Here is a 17,931-nt window from a genome sequence, read left to right on the forward strand (position 1 = left end):
CCTGACAAATACAAAGTTGGATGCTCATAGCCAACCATTGCACTGAGTGTGGGTCCCCAAAGGAAGAGTTAGAGAAAGTATTGAAAGAGCTGAAGGGGTTTTCAACCCCATAGGAAGAACAACAATATCAACCAACCAGAGCCGCCCCCCCCCCCAGAGCTCCCAGGGATTAAGCCACCAACCAAGGAGTACAAATGGCTCTGGCTGCATATGTAGCAGAGGATGGCCTTGTCAGGCATCAGTGGGAGGAGAGGTCCTTGGTCCTATGAAGGATGGATAGATGCCCCCACATAGGGGAATCAAGGGAGGGGAGGCAGGAGTTGGTGGGTGGGTGGAAGAACACCCTCATAGAAGCAGGGGGAGAGGGGATGAGATATGAGGTTTCTGGGAGGGGGGAAACTGGGGTAAAGAGTTAACACTTGAAATGCAAATACATTTTTTTTTAAAAATGCCCTATTCCTAGCTCCCTGGGAGTCAATATTCTGCTAGCAGCCTTCAGACGAAGATGTAGAGCTCTCAGCTCCTCCTGCACCATGCCTGCCTGGATGCTGCCATGGTCCCACCTTGATGATAACAGCTGAACCTCTGAACCTGTAAGCCAGCCCCAATTAAATGATGTCCTTATAAGAGTTGCCTTGGTTATAATGTCTGTTCACAGCAGTAAAACCCTAACTAAGAAAGCTTCTCTCAATAGACTGTGACTATTGAGAGAAAACAACCCTTTCCTACCTAAGCTGCTTTTTTTGGTCATGGCATTTCAAGACAGCAATAGTAACCATAACTAAGACGTCACCCCCATGGGCTCATATGTTCAAATAATTGGTGGAACTATTTGGGAAGGATTAGGAGGTATGGCCTTGTGTCACAGGATAGAACTTTGAGGCTTCAAAAGCTTCCCCCATTCCCATGCATTCTGACTCTTGCTTTCAATTCAAGGTGTAAGCTTTCAACTGATCCTGCTGCTATGCCTTCCATGTATCATCATGGACACTAATCTTCTATAGCCATGAGCCCAGTTAAATGCTGCCTTTTTAAAGTGCCTTATTCCTGCTGTTTTGTCACAGGCATAGAAAGGTAACTAATACATACCCCACCCAAGGCTTGCCACCAGTGGCTCAGCTTCTTCCATAAGGCCTCATATCCTAAAGGCTCCACCTCCCAATAGTACCTGGGCTTTAATACTACCAACACTTTAATACTTGGGCCACCCTAGGACACTCCAGATCTAAACTATGGTACATTTTAATTGTGTATGACTGTGCAGAGGCTAGATTGGAGGATTAGAGAAGGCACTGTGAGTCCGTAACTAGAGTTCAGAAGGTCATTGATGATCACTTTGAGTCAGTCAGTAGGAACTCATAATCAGGCACAGACAGATAGATTTAGAAATCAGGTTTCTATAGGGCCATTTTGGTGTAAACGTTGTGAGGGGAAGACATATTGCATTGCCTATCCACAGCTGTGGAAATAATTAGAGTTATAGATATGGTGGTTAGGAGCTCTCCTATTTGGCTGTTTACCAGAAGCACTTCCGAAGAGGGCTTTAGAAAAATACAACCGGCTCTGGCTTGGTTCCTGAGCCAGTGCACCAGCCTCCATGGGAGGGTCCCAGGAACCTCTAATTGATAAGCTCCTTGGCTAAATCTTACACACATATGTGTACTGGCCTTGGGGGCGGGAGTCCTGGGTTGGACCATCTTTTAAGTGGCGCTTTCCCCTGTCACTCAAATTGGTGTGGAGGGTATCAAGGGGAGGCGGGGTAAAGCTAAGCCAACAACGGAAGCAGGCAGAGGCTAAAACAGGACACTCAGAGGTATGTCTGTATCATCCACAAAAAGGAGAGGGAAGTTCAGGCTAGAGAAGAGATGACTCTATAGAACACAGACTAAGGGCTTTAGTTTGAGCGAGCGTTCATGAGCCAACTTTCTTGTGGAAAACCAGAGGTCTTCGTTAAAGCCAGGAGCCTCACTGTCAGTACCAATCCATCTAAGTCACATCGCCAGTGTAACTAGCGAGAACTCAATAAGAATTAAGTGACTGCATTAGTCTGCTCAGGCTTCTGGAACAAAAGGCCACAGGCACGGTAGCTCAAACAACACTAATTTATTTCTTGACTGTCGTGGAGACTAGAAATCTAAGAGCAAGGTCGAGACACTCTTCCTGGCTTATCCACAGCTGCTTCCTTCTGGACCTTGGCTGCTTGGGCCCACAGAAGCAAAGGGAGTCTCTGATGCCTCACCTTTTAAGGCAATGGTTCTCAACATGTGGGTCGAGACCCCTTGGGCGGGGTGGTCGATGACCCTTTCCCGGGGGGTCATCTAAGACCATCTGCATATCAGATATTTCTATTATGATTTATAACAGTAGGAAAATTAGTTATGAGTAGCAACAAACTAATTTCATGGTTGGGGGTGGTCAGCACAACATGAACAACTGTATTTAAGGGTCATGAAATTAGGAGGGTTGAGAACCACTGTCTTAGGGTCACTAATCCTTTTAGCACAAGACCCCACATGTATGACCTCTTAATGACTTCTTTAGGGACCAGTCTCCAACACAGTCACATGTAGATTCTGATGTCTGTATGAACTCTAGAGGGTCTAAACATCCAGTCTATCACAGTACCTAAAATAATAGTATCCAAGATACAAGATTCTGTGCTGGATGCTAACAAAAGGTCTTCAGTCCACCTCAGTGGCCCAGAACTGATATCGAGCCAACAAATGGAAATAGTCAACTGCTAAACAATGTGATCAGCGCGTAGGGGAGGGTGGTTGGGGATCACAATCAGTATAACCAGGGTGGTCCGACAGGGTGCTTCACAGACGACCCTGAACATGAAAAGAGTCAAGTATTTATTTATCAAGTCAAGTACTTCTGGGATCAACCTCATGCATGTTAGGCAAACAACCAAACACTGGACTGTATACCCAGTCATGTTCTTTCTTTTCTTTTCTTTCTTTTCTTTTAAATTTTGAGACAGGAAAAGCCTTGACTCACTATATAAACCAAGCTGACCTGACTTTGTATCCCCCTAGTCTGCTATTTCCAAAATTGCTGGGATTATTAATTGGCCTGTGCCATGGGGCCCAAGTACAGTGAGAGATTCAATTAGTTGGAAGTAGAGGGAGGATGTGTTTCTTCCTTCAGCACATATGCTTATCTAAATAAATTACACTAACATTCCTGCAGGGGCCCAGTCAAAGTTTCAAATTATTTGGGGTTCCTGTCTCTGAGGTTTTCCTCATTTAACATGAGTAACCATAGACTATCCCTGAAATGATCTTTTTTTTTTCTCTGTTTCTACTAAAGAAAAAAATTACAAGCTCACACCTCCATCAATATTATATTGGTCAATTTTCAGTAGAATCCCTGATACCTCCTTCATCTGTGCAGAATACAGTATGTGGTCATCTTACTCTCCCCAACACCTGGCTCCACTGCATCCTTCCTAAGTATTCATAGGTCTTACTGTTTCTTGGGTTAAGGACTGATTTCTTATTTTAGCGACCCAAAAATAGGACCCAGTTCATTCTGCCAGGTATCTCCCACCAGTCCCCGTCCAGGCTGGATGGAAAGGTCTCTGCTCCGTAAGAACATTCTCACCTGGTACCTCTGGCCCCGTCTTGATTTATCAGATTCATACTCTTTGATATGCATCTTAAATCACAGCCCTTTTCATGACATCTTTCTTGGATTTTACAGAAGCAACAGGGATAGAAAGATTTATTCATTCCGACTCGTAGTTTGGAAGTACAATCCATCATGGCCAGGAAGGTATGGGAGCAAGAGCATGGATAGACAGACGGCCACACTGTGTCTGCACCAAGGAAACGGGGAGAGATGGATGCCCGCATCCCCCTCGCCTCCTCGCTTTCATCCAGTGTGAAGCCCTCGTCCATAGAACAGTGCCTTTCTTCCCTTCTCAGCTAAGCACCTCTGAAACCACTCTCTGAGGAATGCCTAGAAGTGTGTCTCTTCAGTGGTTCTCAATCCTATCAAGTTGATAATGAAGATGCCATCACATTTGTTTACCCAAAACAGCAGCAGTGCCATGCATATCAGAGTCTACTGGGTACCAACTTTCTGAGAGGTGACTACACACACAGAGCCTCCCACCATTCTGAAATCCAGGGGACTCTCAAAGCATGACTGTTAAAGAAGGGACTCAGCGGCCAAACAAACCCATCCGCTACCAGTTTCCAAGCAGAACTCGCCGCTGTATTTGTCAGCCACCTACAAACAAGTGTATTAAAGTCTCTTTGCCCTCAAAATTAAATTTCACATAATGAGAATATAAACTCCGAGCTGGAGAAAGAGCTCATCCAGGAAAGCACTGGTCAGACAAGCGTCAGGACCTGAGTTCAGATGTCCGTAAACAGTGCTCAGGAGGAGGAGCCCTCAAGACCCCTGAAGCTCATTGGCTATCCAGTCACATCAGTGAGCTCTAGGTTCTAGGAGAGACCGTCACTCAAAAAATTAACACTGAAAGCAATTAAGAAAGACACTCAAGGGCTGGAGAGATGGAGTGGTAATTAAGAGCACTGACTGCTCTTCCAGAAGTCCTGAGTTCAATTCCCAGCAACCACATGGTGACTCATAACCACCTGTAATGGGATCTGATGCCCTCTTCTGGTGTGTCTAAAGAGAGCAACAGTGTACTCACATATATAAAATAAATTTTAAAAGATGCTGGATATTAAAGTTTGGTCTTCCCACATGTGCACACACATACACATGTGAACATACAAGGAAAACATAAGCCCAGAAGCAATCTGGCAAGCACGAAGGTAAATGGAATATATTAAGAAGTCTCCTCGGACAAAGAACAATTTTTATTACACATTCATTTAGAATGGCTGAATTTTATTACATACATATTCTACTTTTTCACCATACTAAAATGATCTCTGGTTTAATTCATCTTCATAGGACAGTGTGGTATAATGGGAAGTGTGTCTACTATAAGGAAAAGATAAATTCATCCATTTAAATGCAGAATCAACAAAGAACTAGAGGAACATTAGCTTTAAAACAGTACAGAAACATTCAACAGCTTTAAGAAAAACAAGAGCACAGGCTAATGCTACCCGGCCTATGTTTACAAATATCTGCCATTGCTACCTGAGATGTGATAGCCTTATTTAAGGCTATCACAACCAACTACTTAGACACCATGGCCCACTAAGAGGTTGTAACCTTTGTGGCTAAAGTCTACTGTCAACAGGATCTGGAGTTACCTAGGAGGCAAGCCTTCAGGTACACCTATGAGGGAATCATTTTGATGGCTCTCACTGTGGTAGGAAGACCCACCCTAGAAGAAGAAAACAGGGCTCCCTAGCCTGTGTACTGGGCTGCATACAAAGCAAAAGACTAGCTAAGTTGTACTTACAATGTGACCAGCTTTCCAAAGCTCCTGGTGCCATGGCTTCTCTGCCATGATGGACCAAGCTGTGACCCCAAACAAGCCCTTTTCTCCCTTAGGTCTCCTTTGTCAGGATATGCTATCACAGCAATGGAAAACCAACCACTACTCAACACATACTTAGAAAAACTCTGATCTCATCCCGTGCTCCCCTCACCCACTCACAACCATTTTTTGGGTAAACTAAGAGCATATTTCAGCTTAGAAAAATGGCTCGTAAAGGGTCATGTGGCTAAGACACTCATTTAGTTCCTGCTGTATGCCAGCATCACATTACAAAAAATAACAAGCATACAGGAAGCTGCAAATAATTGGGAAAATTGACAGGGAACCAATCACATAGTGCAAACTCTGCACAGACATAGGCACAAGGACACTGGAGGCAGGCCCTGAGGAAGACAGGACAGCAGTGGAGAACACCAGTATGTTATCTCGCCTTACCTGGGACATTTCTTCAACATATACCCAGGAAGGACCTGCCACCAGTGTAAACCAAATCCACAAACACACTCCTAGTCCTTACAGCAGTTAGACTTCTGGCTGGGCTAGAAAGATCCATGCTTATCATATTCTCTCTCTCTCTCTCTGTCTCTCTCTCTCTCTCTCTCTCTCTCTCTCTCTCTCTCTCTCTCCTTCTCCGTGTGTGTGTGTGTGTGTGTGTGTGTGTGTGTGTGAGAGAGAGAGAGAGAGAGAGAGAGAGAGAGAGAGAGAGCTAGCATTTCCAAACAAAAAATGCACCCTAAAAATGAGGTACTTCATATAATAGAATCTAATGCCTCCCTTAAGCCTATTCCGTGTCCAGCAAGATGGCTCTTTAGGCAAAGAAGCCTGCTCCCAACCCTTACAACCTGAATTCCATCTCTGGGAACTATACGGTGGGAAAAGAGAAGCAACTGCACAAGTTGTCCTCTGACCTATGTGGCATGAGCACCAACATACGTACACATGTATGCACACACATGCACACACTTGTGTACACACAAAGTAAAGAGTTTCTAAAGTGATAAAAAAAAAATCTACCCTCTAGTATAGCTAAGAATGCCTGCAAAATTCATTCTATTACTTCTGCTTCAATTGCACTCATGGTGTCTAGGATTCACCTTGAGACTCCTCGTGTGTCACTTGATTTTTTTTTTCAACTTAATACTTTTCATTTATAAATTAAATTAGCAAAATATGCTTGACTACTCTCTCAGGGAGCGTTAGAGATTAATGAATTAATAAACAAAAAAGTGCTTTGAAACTGCTGGAAGGGAGAAGCAATCTAATTCAGTTTCTGTGTATGTATCTATTGAGAGAAAACAGTTACATCGTAATACTGCTGAAAGTGAAGGACCATTTCTCTCAGGGAGTCACAAATGTGCACTAAGTTAGTCCAGGCTTTTTAAAAGTGCACTTTAATGCAATTGTAATTGTGTAATACACACACACAGACACACACACATACACACACACACACATCCTACACTGCAACTACATGTTAATATTCCTATACTTTCTTTTCTTTGGGATGGGATGGTTTTTGTTAGCTTAGTTTGTTTTTGTTTTATTTTTATTTATTTTTAGTTTTGATTGTTTGTTTTGAGATAGGATCTGGAACTCTGTCTCATACTGGCCTGGAGGAAACCTATCTATCATCATACCCAGGCACATAAAACTCATGGAAAGCCCCTGCCTCGGTATCCCAACCATTCTATGCTTACTTTTTTAGTATTCAAAAACATCTAGCCTAAATAAAAGATTTAAGGAAAATATCATCTTTTAATGAATGTATCTTTTGGGCCAGATACAAGACACCATCTTAGACATCTTAGACTTCTCTCTCTCTCTCTCTCTCTCTCTCTCTCTCTCTCACACACACACACACACACACACACACACACACACACACCAAATATGAAGTCAAAGAGGCTTATATAGGACACCTACTCCAGTTGGCCAAGCATAAGCCATATCACCATAACGGGATGACTCCTTTTCAAGAGCTGCTCCCTGGGGTCTCTAAATGAAAACCACAAACAATGAAGGTTTGTCATTGTGCTGGATGGTGTTAAGTCAACTTAAACATAAGCTAAACTTATCTAAGAGGGGAAAACCTCAATTAAGGAAAATCCTCCCAAAGATTAGGCTGTAAGCAAGCATGCAGAGCACTGTTTTTTTACCTAGTGGTGGGTGAGGGAGGGCTCAGCTCATTACAGGCGGTGCTATCTCCATAAGAAAACAGCCTAAGCAAGCCATGGAGAACAAAACAGCAAGCAGCAGCTCTCCAAGGCCTCTTCATCAGCTCCTGCCTCCAGGTTCCATGTTTGAGCTTTCCTGCCCTGACTTCCTTTGATGATGAACAGTACTGTGGAAGTATAAGCCAAATAAGCCCTTTCTTCCCAGAGTTGCTGTACTCAGGTGTTTTGTTGAAGCAATGGTAACCCTAACTAAGATAGTCACCTATCAACTTACTTATTTAAGTTTATCTATCTTTTTTTATTATTCCAGGTCACTGATACAATAGGCAACAGGGTGCTTCAGCAACCCTATTTCTAATATGCCTAAATATGCAACTTATAGTTCCAGCATTTCCTTAAAGCAGAGACACGACATACTGTCGTAAGGAATCAGCGATGGACCCTTTCAGGACCTGGAAATAGAGATCTCTCTCCAACATGAAAGACTTAAAACAATATTGATGCTTATTTAAAACGGATGATACAAATAACTTATGATACTGATGGCCCTTAATGGCTCTCAGTTCACTTGAAGACTGCACACACAATAAAAGCAATAATATGAACCAGACAAACTGAAGTATGTCATTTGCTACACAAATGCATTTGGTTTTAACCTAAAAACTCATCCCTTTCTTTAAGAAGTGACATTTGGGGCCTATTGTTTATTTATATACAATTTTACAGAAGCATGCCTTGGTTTGAGAAAAATCAGTGACTACGACAGGCTCAGCTTTCTAGCTGATGCCCACCTAGACAATACCTCTAGTGTGTCATTTGGACCTTTTGCATCTCATGCTTTCTTTACTCAGGGAGTTACTATCTCAGAGAATTATCTGGTCTAAATCTGAGAGGAACTCTATTCCCTGTCTCCATTTACCATCCTGTATGGGGCTGAGGTGGGGGTGGGGTGGGGGGACAATGTTCTGATGGTGCTAGCAAGAAGAGTAAGTCATGGAAGTGTCAAGAAGATCTGGTCCAATACTGATACCACTAAGGGATGGGAAAAGGAGGAGGCAGGGTGGGGTTGAGAGGGAGGCTCTCGAAAACAATAGGAGGAGGGGGAGCAGACAATGAAACCAAACCCAAGGCCATGAGTTCTGAACATCAAGTTCCAAAGCCAGCTCTCTGACTTTTCCTGACCTTGAACAAATCTCTTGAATCCTCTGAATCCTAACTCCAGGAAATGAGTGTAAATTAAACCAGAGGGAGGTTTCTTACATCAGTCTTGTTTGATGCCAAAGTTCTTGCTTCTGGTAAAGGAAGAAAAGTTAGACTATTCACAGCTACAGATGTGCAAGGTACCATTAATGTTCCATTTATAAACACTGTCATTTGTTAAAAATGGTTTCTGAAAAATACACTTTTTAAAGCTTATATATTAAGACTCAGTCTTACTCTGTATTTCTGGCTAATCTGGAACTTCATATGAAGGCTAGGCAGGCCCCAAACTTACAAAGATTCACCTGCCTCTGACTCTGGAGTGCTGGGGTTAAAGGCTACCATGCCCAGCAATATACATTACTTAACGCCAACCTCTTCTTTTTCCTCTCATACTTTCTGAACAAAACAATGTTTTTAGGTTTGCCTATAAAAAATTTTCTCTGATACTTTTAGATCCAATTTATTTCAAAACTTTAACTAGTGCTTCATTTTGAAATAAGAAAATAGAATTCCTCTTCAGTGTCTCAGAAGCGTGTGTGTGTGTGTGTGTGTGTGTGTGTGTGTGTGTGCGCGCGCGCGCGCATATCCACTCGTGCTGTGCATGTGACTCCCATCAACACTCAGTCATATATTTAATCTCTCCAGTATCTTTTTTTCTCTTCCCCTCTTCAATGTACAGTATCTCTTTGTGTTTAAAAAGACAGTCTAAATTCAATAGCTTGTTGTCAAGCCAGACACTGAGATGTAGATCCCCACCTCCCTGCCTTGACATTGATACTTCAGTCCATGTAGCCTTGAGCTTAAATGACACTGGTAACCCATATATTGTCTGCTTTCCACTTAAACCCTGGATCGATTTCAGAGTGGCAGCTTGGGGAGGACTGTTTTATTTTAAAAAGCAATATGCTATAAAGCTTTATCCCAGCTAATTGACAGTGTATTTAACAGTCCTTATCTTATATATCCATTTGAAAATTATGGTCTCATACTTTATATTCTGTCAGCTTTCTTATTTTAATTACTAATTACTAGTGGGAGGGTACATGTGCCATGGTACTATGCAATAGTCAAGAGAGCAGATTTATGCAGATTCCATGGATAGCCAGGTCAGGTCATTAAGCTGACAGAGCACACCCCTCTCCCTGCTGAGGAATCTGGTGAGCTTGGCAGTTCTGTGAGTATACCCTCTCTCTCTCTCTCTCTCTCTCACACACACACACACACACACACACACACACACACACACACACACACGTACACACATGTACACACCTGTACATAAATAAATATATATATATATATATATATATATATATATATACACAGACATCAGCTTCTGAATGTTTTACATGCCTACTAAGCTTAGAATTCAATAGATGTTCTTTAATGTTACTTCTACATTTCTCAAGGATTCCAATAAGTCTTGTCCAAGGTTAAGTCAAGGTTTGGCTGCTTACTAACCATTCGATCTAAACAAATAACTTTCTTTCTGCCTCTGGGTTGTATCCCCATCAGCATTTGGATATGAAAACCATAGGAACTGAGAGATATGGGGGCTCTGTCAAAGAGTCCAGTAGACTTAGATTGGGAAATGGAAGAACGCTGTCCATATAGAATATTACATATTTAAAGTTTTAATATAGAATATTAAATTTGATTATTCTATACAGTACATTAGCTTTCAGCTCTCTTAATTTGTCCCTGGTCAGAGAGGGAAAAAGTCCCCTTTTCCTGCCTGCCTTTGGTCCTCTTCAAACTAAATAAGAGCATCATAATAAGTAATACCTCATGGTTTAACTCTACTTAAAAATACCCATGGCAAAAGGTGAGGTCCACAGAAAGCCTCATGCTGCTCTGTTGTGGGTAGGGTTTGTCTGAGAAGCTTGGGTTCCAACTGCAATGCTAAGAGGTTGGAGAACTTTCATGAGACCTTAGGAAGAATGATTGAGATCACTGGGGTCTTTGATCTCTGGAGTAACTGATGCACATCCGTGGGACTTGGATAAATTCTCCAGATGGTTGTTACATGAGAACATCCCCCCTCCCCTTTGTCTCTCTGGCTTCCCACTTTGTCATGAAACCTGTACCTCTTTCCCACACACTCCCACCATGAAACCTTCACCAGAACCATACCAGAACCTGTTTGAGGCTCCAGACTCTAAAAACTTTGTACTAAATAAACCTTATTTCTTTATAAAATTGCCTGGTCTCTACTATTCTGCTATAGCAAGAGAAAGCATACTAATACATAAAACAAATATTATATCTCATTGATAGAGAGCCTAATACCCCTACTTTCTAATGTGCCTGATACTGTTTCCAATCCTCTGAGATTATGGAAGACTGCCTGCCCAACATCTTTAGTTGTGGTATAGTAGTGGGGGTTTATGGTTAGTAGGACAAGTGTCATGGGTGCATGCCCGAGGAAGGCAAGATGTCTGATGTCTTCTCCTATTGCTCTCCATCTTAGTTTTCAAGATGGCATCTCTCACTAAACCTGATGCTCATTTTTCTGACTAGGTTGGCTGCCTAGCAAGTTCCTGGGATCCACATGTTTCTGGGGTTACAGTCACCTAAGGCCATACCTAATACCAAACTGCAAGAGCTTACATAGCAAGCATTCTTAATCACTGAACCATCTTCTGGGGCCCTTAACTTCATTCTTTAAGACAATAAAGAACATTTTTTTAATAATAGTTAATCAGAAGTAAAACCAAAACAAAGATATTCAGTTGAAACCAGATCACTGAGCCATATTTTTTTTTCCGGACAAAAATGTTGATCGTGGTGAATAAATCCTACTAACTGTGAACCTGTGATAACCTTAAAGGGCATTATATAATGCAGATTCAGCGTGAATGTCTTCATAATTTCAGGTTCCACCAACTCATTAGATAAAGAACAGTTCATGTTTTTCATATTTTGCTGAGTAAGTTCCTTGGAGATTTCTAAGCATAATTTTCAATTAGTTATCCCATTTTAGTTGTTAGCCACCATTAACCTAATAACTAAAATCTTAGAAGCCATTTCTTTTTTTGAAAATACAATAACTAACATGCTTTGATATTTTAACAGAATCCTTCTCAATACAAACCTACTCTGGCTTAATAAGTTTTCATCTTGATCACAATTAGAGGACTCTTACTTTGAGACATGTTCACGGAATCCATCAAGGAGTCGAGTCTGTTAGTCCTTGAGCTATAACAAACTTCAGGTTTAATTCTGATCACACCCAACAACATCACCAAATGACTCAGTTCCCCTCAAACAAGATAGCCAACATCTTCATAAACCTCATAAATAAATAAATAAATATTATTGAGATGTTTCACACTGAAACAAACTTCCATATAGTCCATGTTTAAAAATCTTTTATCTGGTTTCCAGTAACCACAAAATCTTCACGACTTGTTCAGAATTAGGGACCTGTTTGCCATTCAGACTAAAATAAAATAACACAAAATCTTCTGCCTATATAATCAGCATTGAGCAGCTAATGCTGCTAACAAGTGTATCATTAAAAATATTTGCACATTAGCAGCTTGTATAGTTTTCACTTAGCACCTCGATAAATAAGTTATATGCACTCTAAACACATACTTAAGGAAACAGCTCAATTACATTTCATAGCTATCTTCAAGAATGCCTAGTAAATAAAAATGTGTACCTTTTCATTAACTCTTCTAAGATAGTAGATGAACACAACATAGTAGACATAAACTTATCAAAATAGCGCCCAGAGTTATAAGACTAAAAAGATACTGCAAGTATTAACCAAAGGTCTGATAACGCCCCATGTGGAAGGGCAGTACAGCACATAGGATTTTGGGGGGAGGGTTTTGGTTTTTTGTTTGTTTGTTTTTTGGGTTTTCAAGACAGGGTTTCTCTGTGTAGCCCTAGCTGTCCTGGAATTCACTCTGTAGACCAGGCTGGCCTTGAACTCAGAAATCTGCCTGCCTCTGCCTTCCAAGTGCTGGGATTAAAGGTCTGAGCCACCACTGTCTGGCAGCACATAGGTTTTAAAGACTGGGTTAAGGAGTTCGAACACCTCAGGTTGGACTGAAGTTTTTACATTAACTCAAATTAGCCACGAGTGACTTGTTTGAGCTCATTATATTTTAATTTACTATTAGGTAAAAATGAAATGAATAAGTGTACTTACCTCTTCAGAGTTTTATGAGGATTAAATGTGATTTTTCATATAAAAGGACCCACGATAGTATCCAAGATAAAGCAATCACTCAGTAAATAGTAGCCATTATTTTTTATCAATACTGAAATCTAAATATACAAATTTAGAGTCAGGCCTCAAAATCTTTTCTATTTGTGCAGGGGATTCAGGCCTGTACTCCCAGCTACGGCAGCTGCTGAGAGAGGACAGTCCCGAGTTCAGTGCCTGCCTGGGATACAGGGTGATTCAAGTCTACAAGGTGGGGGTCAGGGCCGGGGCGAGGGAGGAAATGAGTTGGAAATGTGGCTGAGTGGTGAAGCACTTGCCTGCCATATACCAGGCCCTGAGTTCAACTGGAAGGGAGGACAAGAGCGTTCCTATAAATACACAAATAAGAAAGCAGTTGAATAAAGTCAATTCTTCCATTTACAAACCAGACCAAAGGACAGATGTGAGCCTGGTCGTGAACCCGTCTTCCTTCGATCCATGGGTTTTACTTTCTGGGTATTAGACCATAAGCAGCTTCTGACTACCAGCATATAGGCTCCCTTGAACAATCACAACAATCTAGCTACTCACACTATAGCACATTAATATGCAAATCCATCGCTTCAGCAAGAAAATCACAAACAAGTAGTTCATTCATGACACGTTTTATTCATAACAAACTTGTCACCCAAAAACTGGTTTTATAGATACAGTTAAATAAACACATTCAACATCCTGATATATTCAATGGTATCTCTTAAAAGAAAAACAGTATAAGCAAACTATTTTTGATGGAAAGATATGGTCAGTAACTAAAGGTGGATTGTTAAGTGGTAAATAAATCAGTAAATAAATGCAACAGAATTTTGAAGAGAGCAAGCTTAATTCAGAAGCAAACAGTTCACACACGTGAAGATCCTGGGGCTTGACTGTACGCGGTCACTACACAATTGGTCAAGCATTGAACCGAGAACAGCTATGAGCAGAGGAGAAAGACTGACTGCCTTTTAAAGAACTTTATATTGGTTATAAAGCTCCTGCTTAATAAAAATTAAAAGATTCCACTGAAACATGAAAACCTTTTCTTTTTCAACCTGGGCTGATTCACTTCTGAAATGGAGGGTTGTTTTTTTTTTTTTTTTTCCTCTCCTAAGGTTGAGTTATAATTAGAAATTAGATTCCTCAATCATTCAATGACCGAAATCTTTATTAAAGTCAAATGACCTTCTTCTAATTAAGTTTTCTCCTTAGTATATAAGTTGTGCTAGACAGGGCTACTCTGAAGCTAATAAAGGTTTTATGTACTTACTTTGTGAACATATTCTATGCCCATTATTTTCTTATCAGCCTTATAGTCAACTACTGGTAAAACTTTATAAAGTAGGAGAAATTACTAACACATTCTGATAAGTGCTCTGATTTTTATAGTCCCTTTTTTCATTTTATTATGGAAGAATGCTCAGAATTAAATATGTTACTCTCCTGTGCCTCTGTTTTATTCTCATTACAGAAGAATATAGCTAATGAGGAGAAATGTACACACTTTCATTATACCATTAAGAAGATTGTTCTGATTTGCCAACCTAGAGGGCAGAACTGAGATATGTGCAAACACTTTACATTGAATTCAAAAGCACTGAACAAAATATGCTTAGATATATGCTCATCCAAGCAAATTATAAGGAAGATAAATAAGAACATGAACATGGCTGTTGTGTTTGAAAAATTTTAATCCTTAAGAATGAGGATCATTAAAGAACTTCTTGCCTTAGACCAGAGGTCTGAGATGACGCAGGCAAAATGTTTGGCTGTTGCCTTTCCTATTGAGCAAAAATTAATTATAAAACCAAGGAGAAATGATCAAGGCAACTAACTACGCAGGGGTAGCTGCCAATTGCGAGCAATTACACGGTTTTATCTTTCTAGTTCACAATGAAGAGTATCTCCTGAGAGACGGAGCATCATCTGAGAAAAAGGGAAACGCACTTCACAAAGCTCACACCCAAAAATGTGGGAACAGTTTACACATTGCCAAGCAGTAACAAAAAGAAAGAACGGGATGGAGAGCCGCAGCAGGAACCCTCTGCATCACAAGCCGCTCACCAGCCAAATAAAAGAATGAAGTGCAATCCCAGATTGTCCCCTCCAGCCCACTGTTTTCATTGCTGCACCTTCTACCTGGTTTACTACTAGGAACCAGATTCCAGCCTCCAGGATGCACTCCTCATGCAAGGCCATTAAGGTAACTCAATCCTTCCTGAATTGTTGGCTGAAAAAAAAAACGTTGATTCCCGACTTAAAACAGTAACAATTCTTTGTTGTTGTTGTTGTTGTTGTTGTTGTTTTAATTAGGAGACGTGAAGCTATAACTACAATTTGGATTCTGGATGTTAGCTTGAAGACCCGCTGGATAAACAAGAGCTTAAGGAACGCAAGAGAATGCTGGGGGGGGAGGGGGCATAGAGAGAGTGCGAGAAAGATGCTGGTCAGTTCTGAGATGGTGCAGGAATGACACCGCACCGGAACATCGCAAGTCCACGGTCACCCCTGGAGGTCTCTGGTTTTCAGTCATCCTGAGCAGCAAATGGATGCACATTCAAACACACCACCGTTTATTCTTCCAAGGCGAATGGTAGGCAAGCATCTCCAGATAAGCCTTCACCACAAGGATTTTTGGGTTCACACACCCCGCCTCCCCTGCTCGCTCGGGGCAGGCGATGACTGTCTCAAACAGTAGACAGCTGAGAAGATCGGAGAGCCAGGGCCAGGGGATTGGGGGAGGTGGAGGGGGGGGACGAAGGAGGATGGGTAAATCCCTGCTGCCGAACTGAGAGCCTCGGTGAGAGTGACAGGGAAAGGAGAGGGATGTTGAGCCCGAGAAAGAGCTGGGAACTGGAAAACACCGGGCTGCGCGTCCAGGCTGCCAGAGGCTGGCGCGCACCAAGCCAGCGAGGGAAGTGGATCCCAGGGCGTACCCCGACTCCCCACCGAGGGTGGGGAGGAAATGGCTTTGGCTTTGTACGGCAGGATGAAAGGCAGACAAGGGGTCACCACCGGGTAGAGAATGCTAGGACGAAGGATGCCCAGAGCAAGGAGGACCCCGCCTGCTCCAGGGACACTACCGCTCTGCCTCCAATCCGCTGCAGCCTCTAATCCACCCTCGGGCTCCCCACACCGTTCCACGTTCCAACGGCCTGAAGCACAGGGCTCCCCCACGGACGCGCCCCCACCGCGCTCCCGGTGCGCTCACCTGCCCACGAAGTTCTCGAGCACTGAGCTCTTGCCGGCGCTCTGGCCGCCCACCACGGCGATCTGCGGCAGCTCTAGCAGACAGCTCTGTCCCAGAGCGGAGAAAGCGTCCTGCAGACGGTTCACCAGAGGGATCAGCTCTTCCATCTCCCGGTTCCCCATCTTGCCCGTGCGGCCAACTGCCCCACAGGTCCCCGCTCGACTCTGTGACCTGGCAGGCAGCCCAGGCCTCGCAGCACTTGTCCCGGTTGTCACAGCGCGGGGCTCACACGGCTGTGTCCCTGCACCGATGTCCGAACCCTGCCTCCCGCGGCTAGGCTCCTGACAGCTCACAGCAGACAGCGCGCTTGCGCAGCTGAGAAAGGCGAAGGAGGCGTGGCCTGGTCCTGAGACGGCCACGCCCACACCACACCTCTCGCCTGCTTCTCCCTAGAGTTTTCAACCCTACTGGCCTAGCCCGGGCACATATACACTGCCGTCCAGCTTAGGCAAGATGCCACCGCCCAGGCTAAAGGGCAGAGTACTGCACTCGGTCAAGGAATAGCCTAAAATCACACCCAACAGGAATTGCTGTTCCTTTTGAAGGAGCTACACCCCTCAGAGGAAACCCAGCGGAAAGCACTACCGTTTGTCCTCAGCTAACAGCACATTGACAACAGCTTCACCGTGCACCACCACCACCACTGTACGCACCAGAATATATTTCCCAAAAGGAAATCTCACTTTTCACCCTCTACTCCAAAACCCCAGATTGCTGTGGGATGCAGAGATAAGCTAGGCTTTTGGAGTCAATCTGACCTTATCAAAGTACTCACCATTACCAGCCTGTTCTACTCAACCTCCTGTAAGCTAAAATGTAGTTCCTCGAACTTTCTGCTCCCTACTCCTACCATACTCATTCTGGCTTTTGGGATTCCTTGCTGAGCCTAGCTGTCCTTTTAGCTTCTGGATAGGACAAAGACTTTGGCTGTGGAGCCCATCAATAACCGTGCGGTCTGCACTCAATCCGTTAAATTTAGCACACTGAGAAGATTCTGTGCCCAGTGATGGAGACACAGAGATAAATGGCCATGCCTCTTCACCTCCTTCCAGTGGTCCTCCACCCTGTGCATTGTGAATACTGACACCTCTTAGGGTTTAGTGTGTAGTATTTACTTTCTTTATTATTTTTTGTATTATTATTTACTTGTCATTATTGTCCAATGACTTTAAGGAACATTAAGGCTAGAGACTACATAGGAAAATAGGTTGCATCTCCAGCATTCTGGGGTCTTCACTGTAACTTAGGCATCACCCTCACACTATCGCCCCTCTAGGGCAACAGTGAACGAAGTCTGCTCTGCCTCATGTTCCCTAGCCTCGGTGGCTGTCTGGATATGGTATACGATCTCATGGCTGAGTCAATCTTTCGCTTTTCATGCCTGCAAAACCAGTACCACATGAAGTACAGTGCCTCATTTCGGGATGGGAACTTTGGATCACTGTTGCAGCAGCCTCTGGGCACAGACCCTGAGGAAATACTTTTCTCTAGGCATCTCTTCCAGGAGCTGGTTGCAGGGACATCTGCGGCAGAAGTGGGTGGAGCCTGGCCATATTGCATCTGTAGTCAGAAGGCAGAGAGAAACAGATGCTGGTCATCAACTTCCTTTGTCCTTCCTATGAAGTCAGAAATCTCAGAAATCCCAACATGTGGAATAGTCCCACCTTAATTAACC

General features: G+C 42.9%; 1 protein-coding gene across 4 annotated transcripts in view; it reads right to left on the reverse strand.

Moving 5' to 3' along the window:
• Positions 1 to 16,545, reverse strand: part of Dnm3 (dynamin 3) — a 485,510-nt gene extending 468,965 nt beyond the window's left edge. For all 4 annotated transcript variants that reach the window (XM_052200636.1, XM_052200637.1, XM_052200635.1 and 1 more), the window contains exon 1: positions 16,218 to 16,545. In XM_052200636.1, the coding sequence (XP_052056596.1) occupies positions 16,218 to 16,378 (161 nt within the window). In that variant the 5' untranslated portion in view covers positions 16,379 to 16,545. The remainder of the gene's footprint in view (positions 1 to 16,217) is intronic.
• Positions 16,546 to 17,931: the final 1,386 nt, after the last annotated feature.

Source organism: Apodemus sylvaticus, chromosome 12, assembly GCF_947179515.1.
Source record: "Apodemus sylvaticus chromosome 12, mApoSyl1.1, whole genome shotgun sequence".
NCBI classification, from domain to species: domain Eukaryota; kingdom Metazoa; phylum Chordata; class Mammalia; order Rodentia; family Muridae; genus Apodemus; species Apodemus sylvaticus.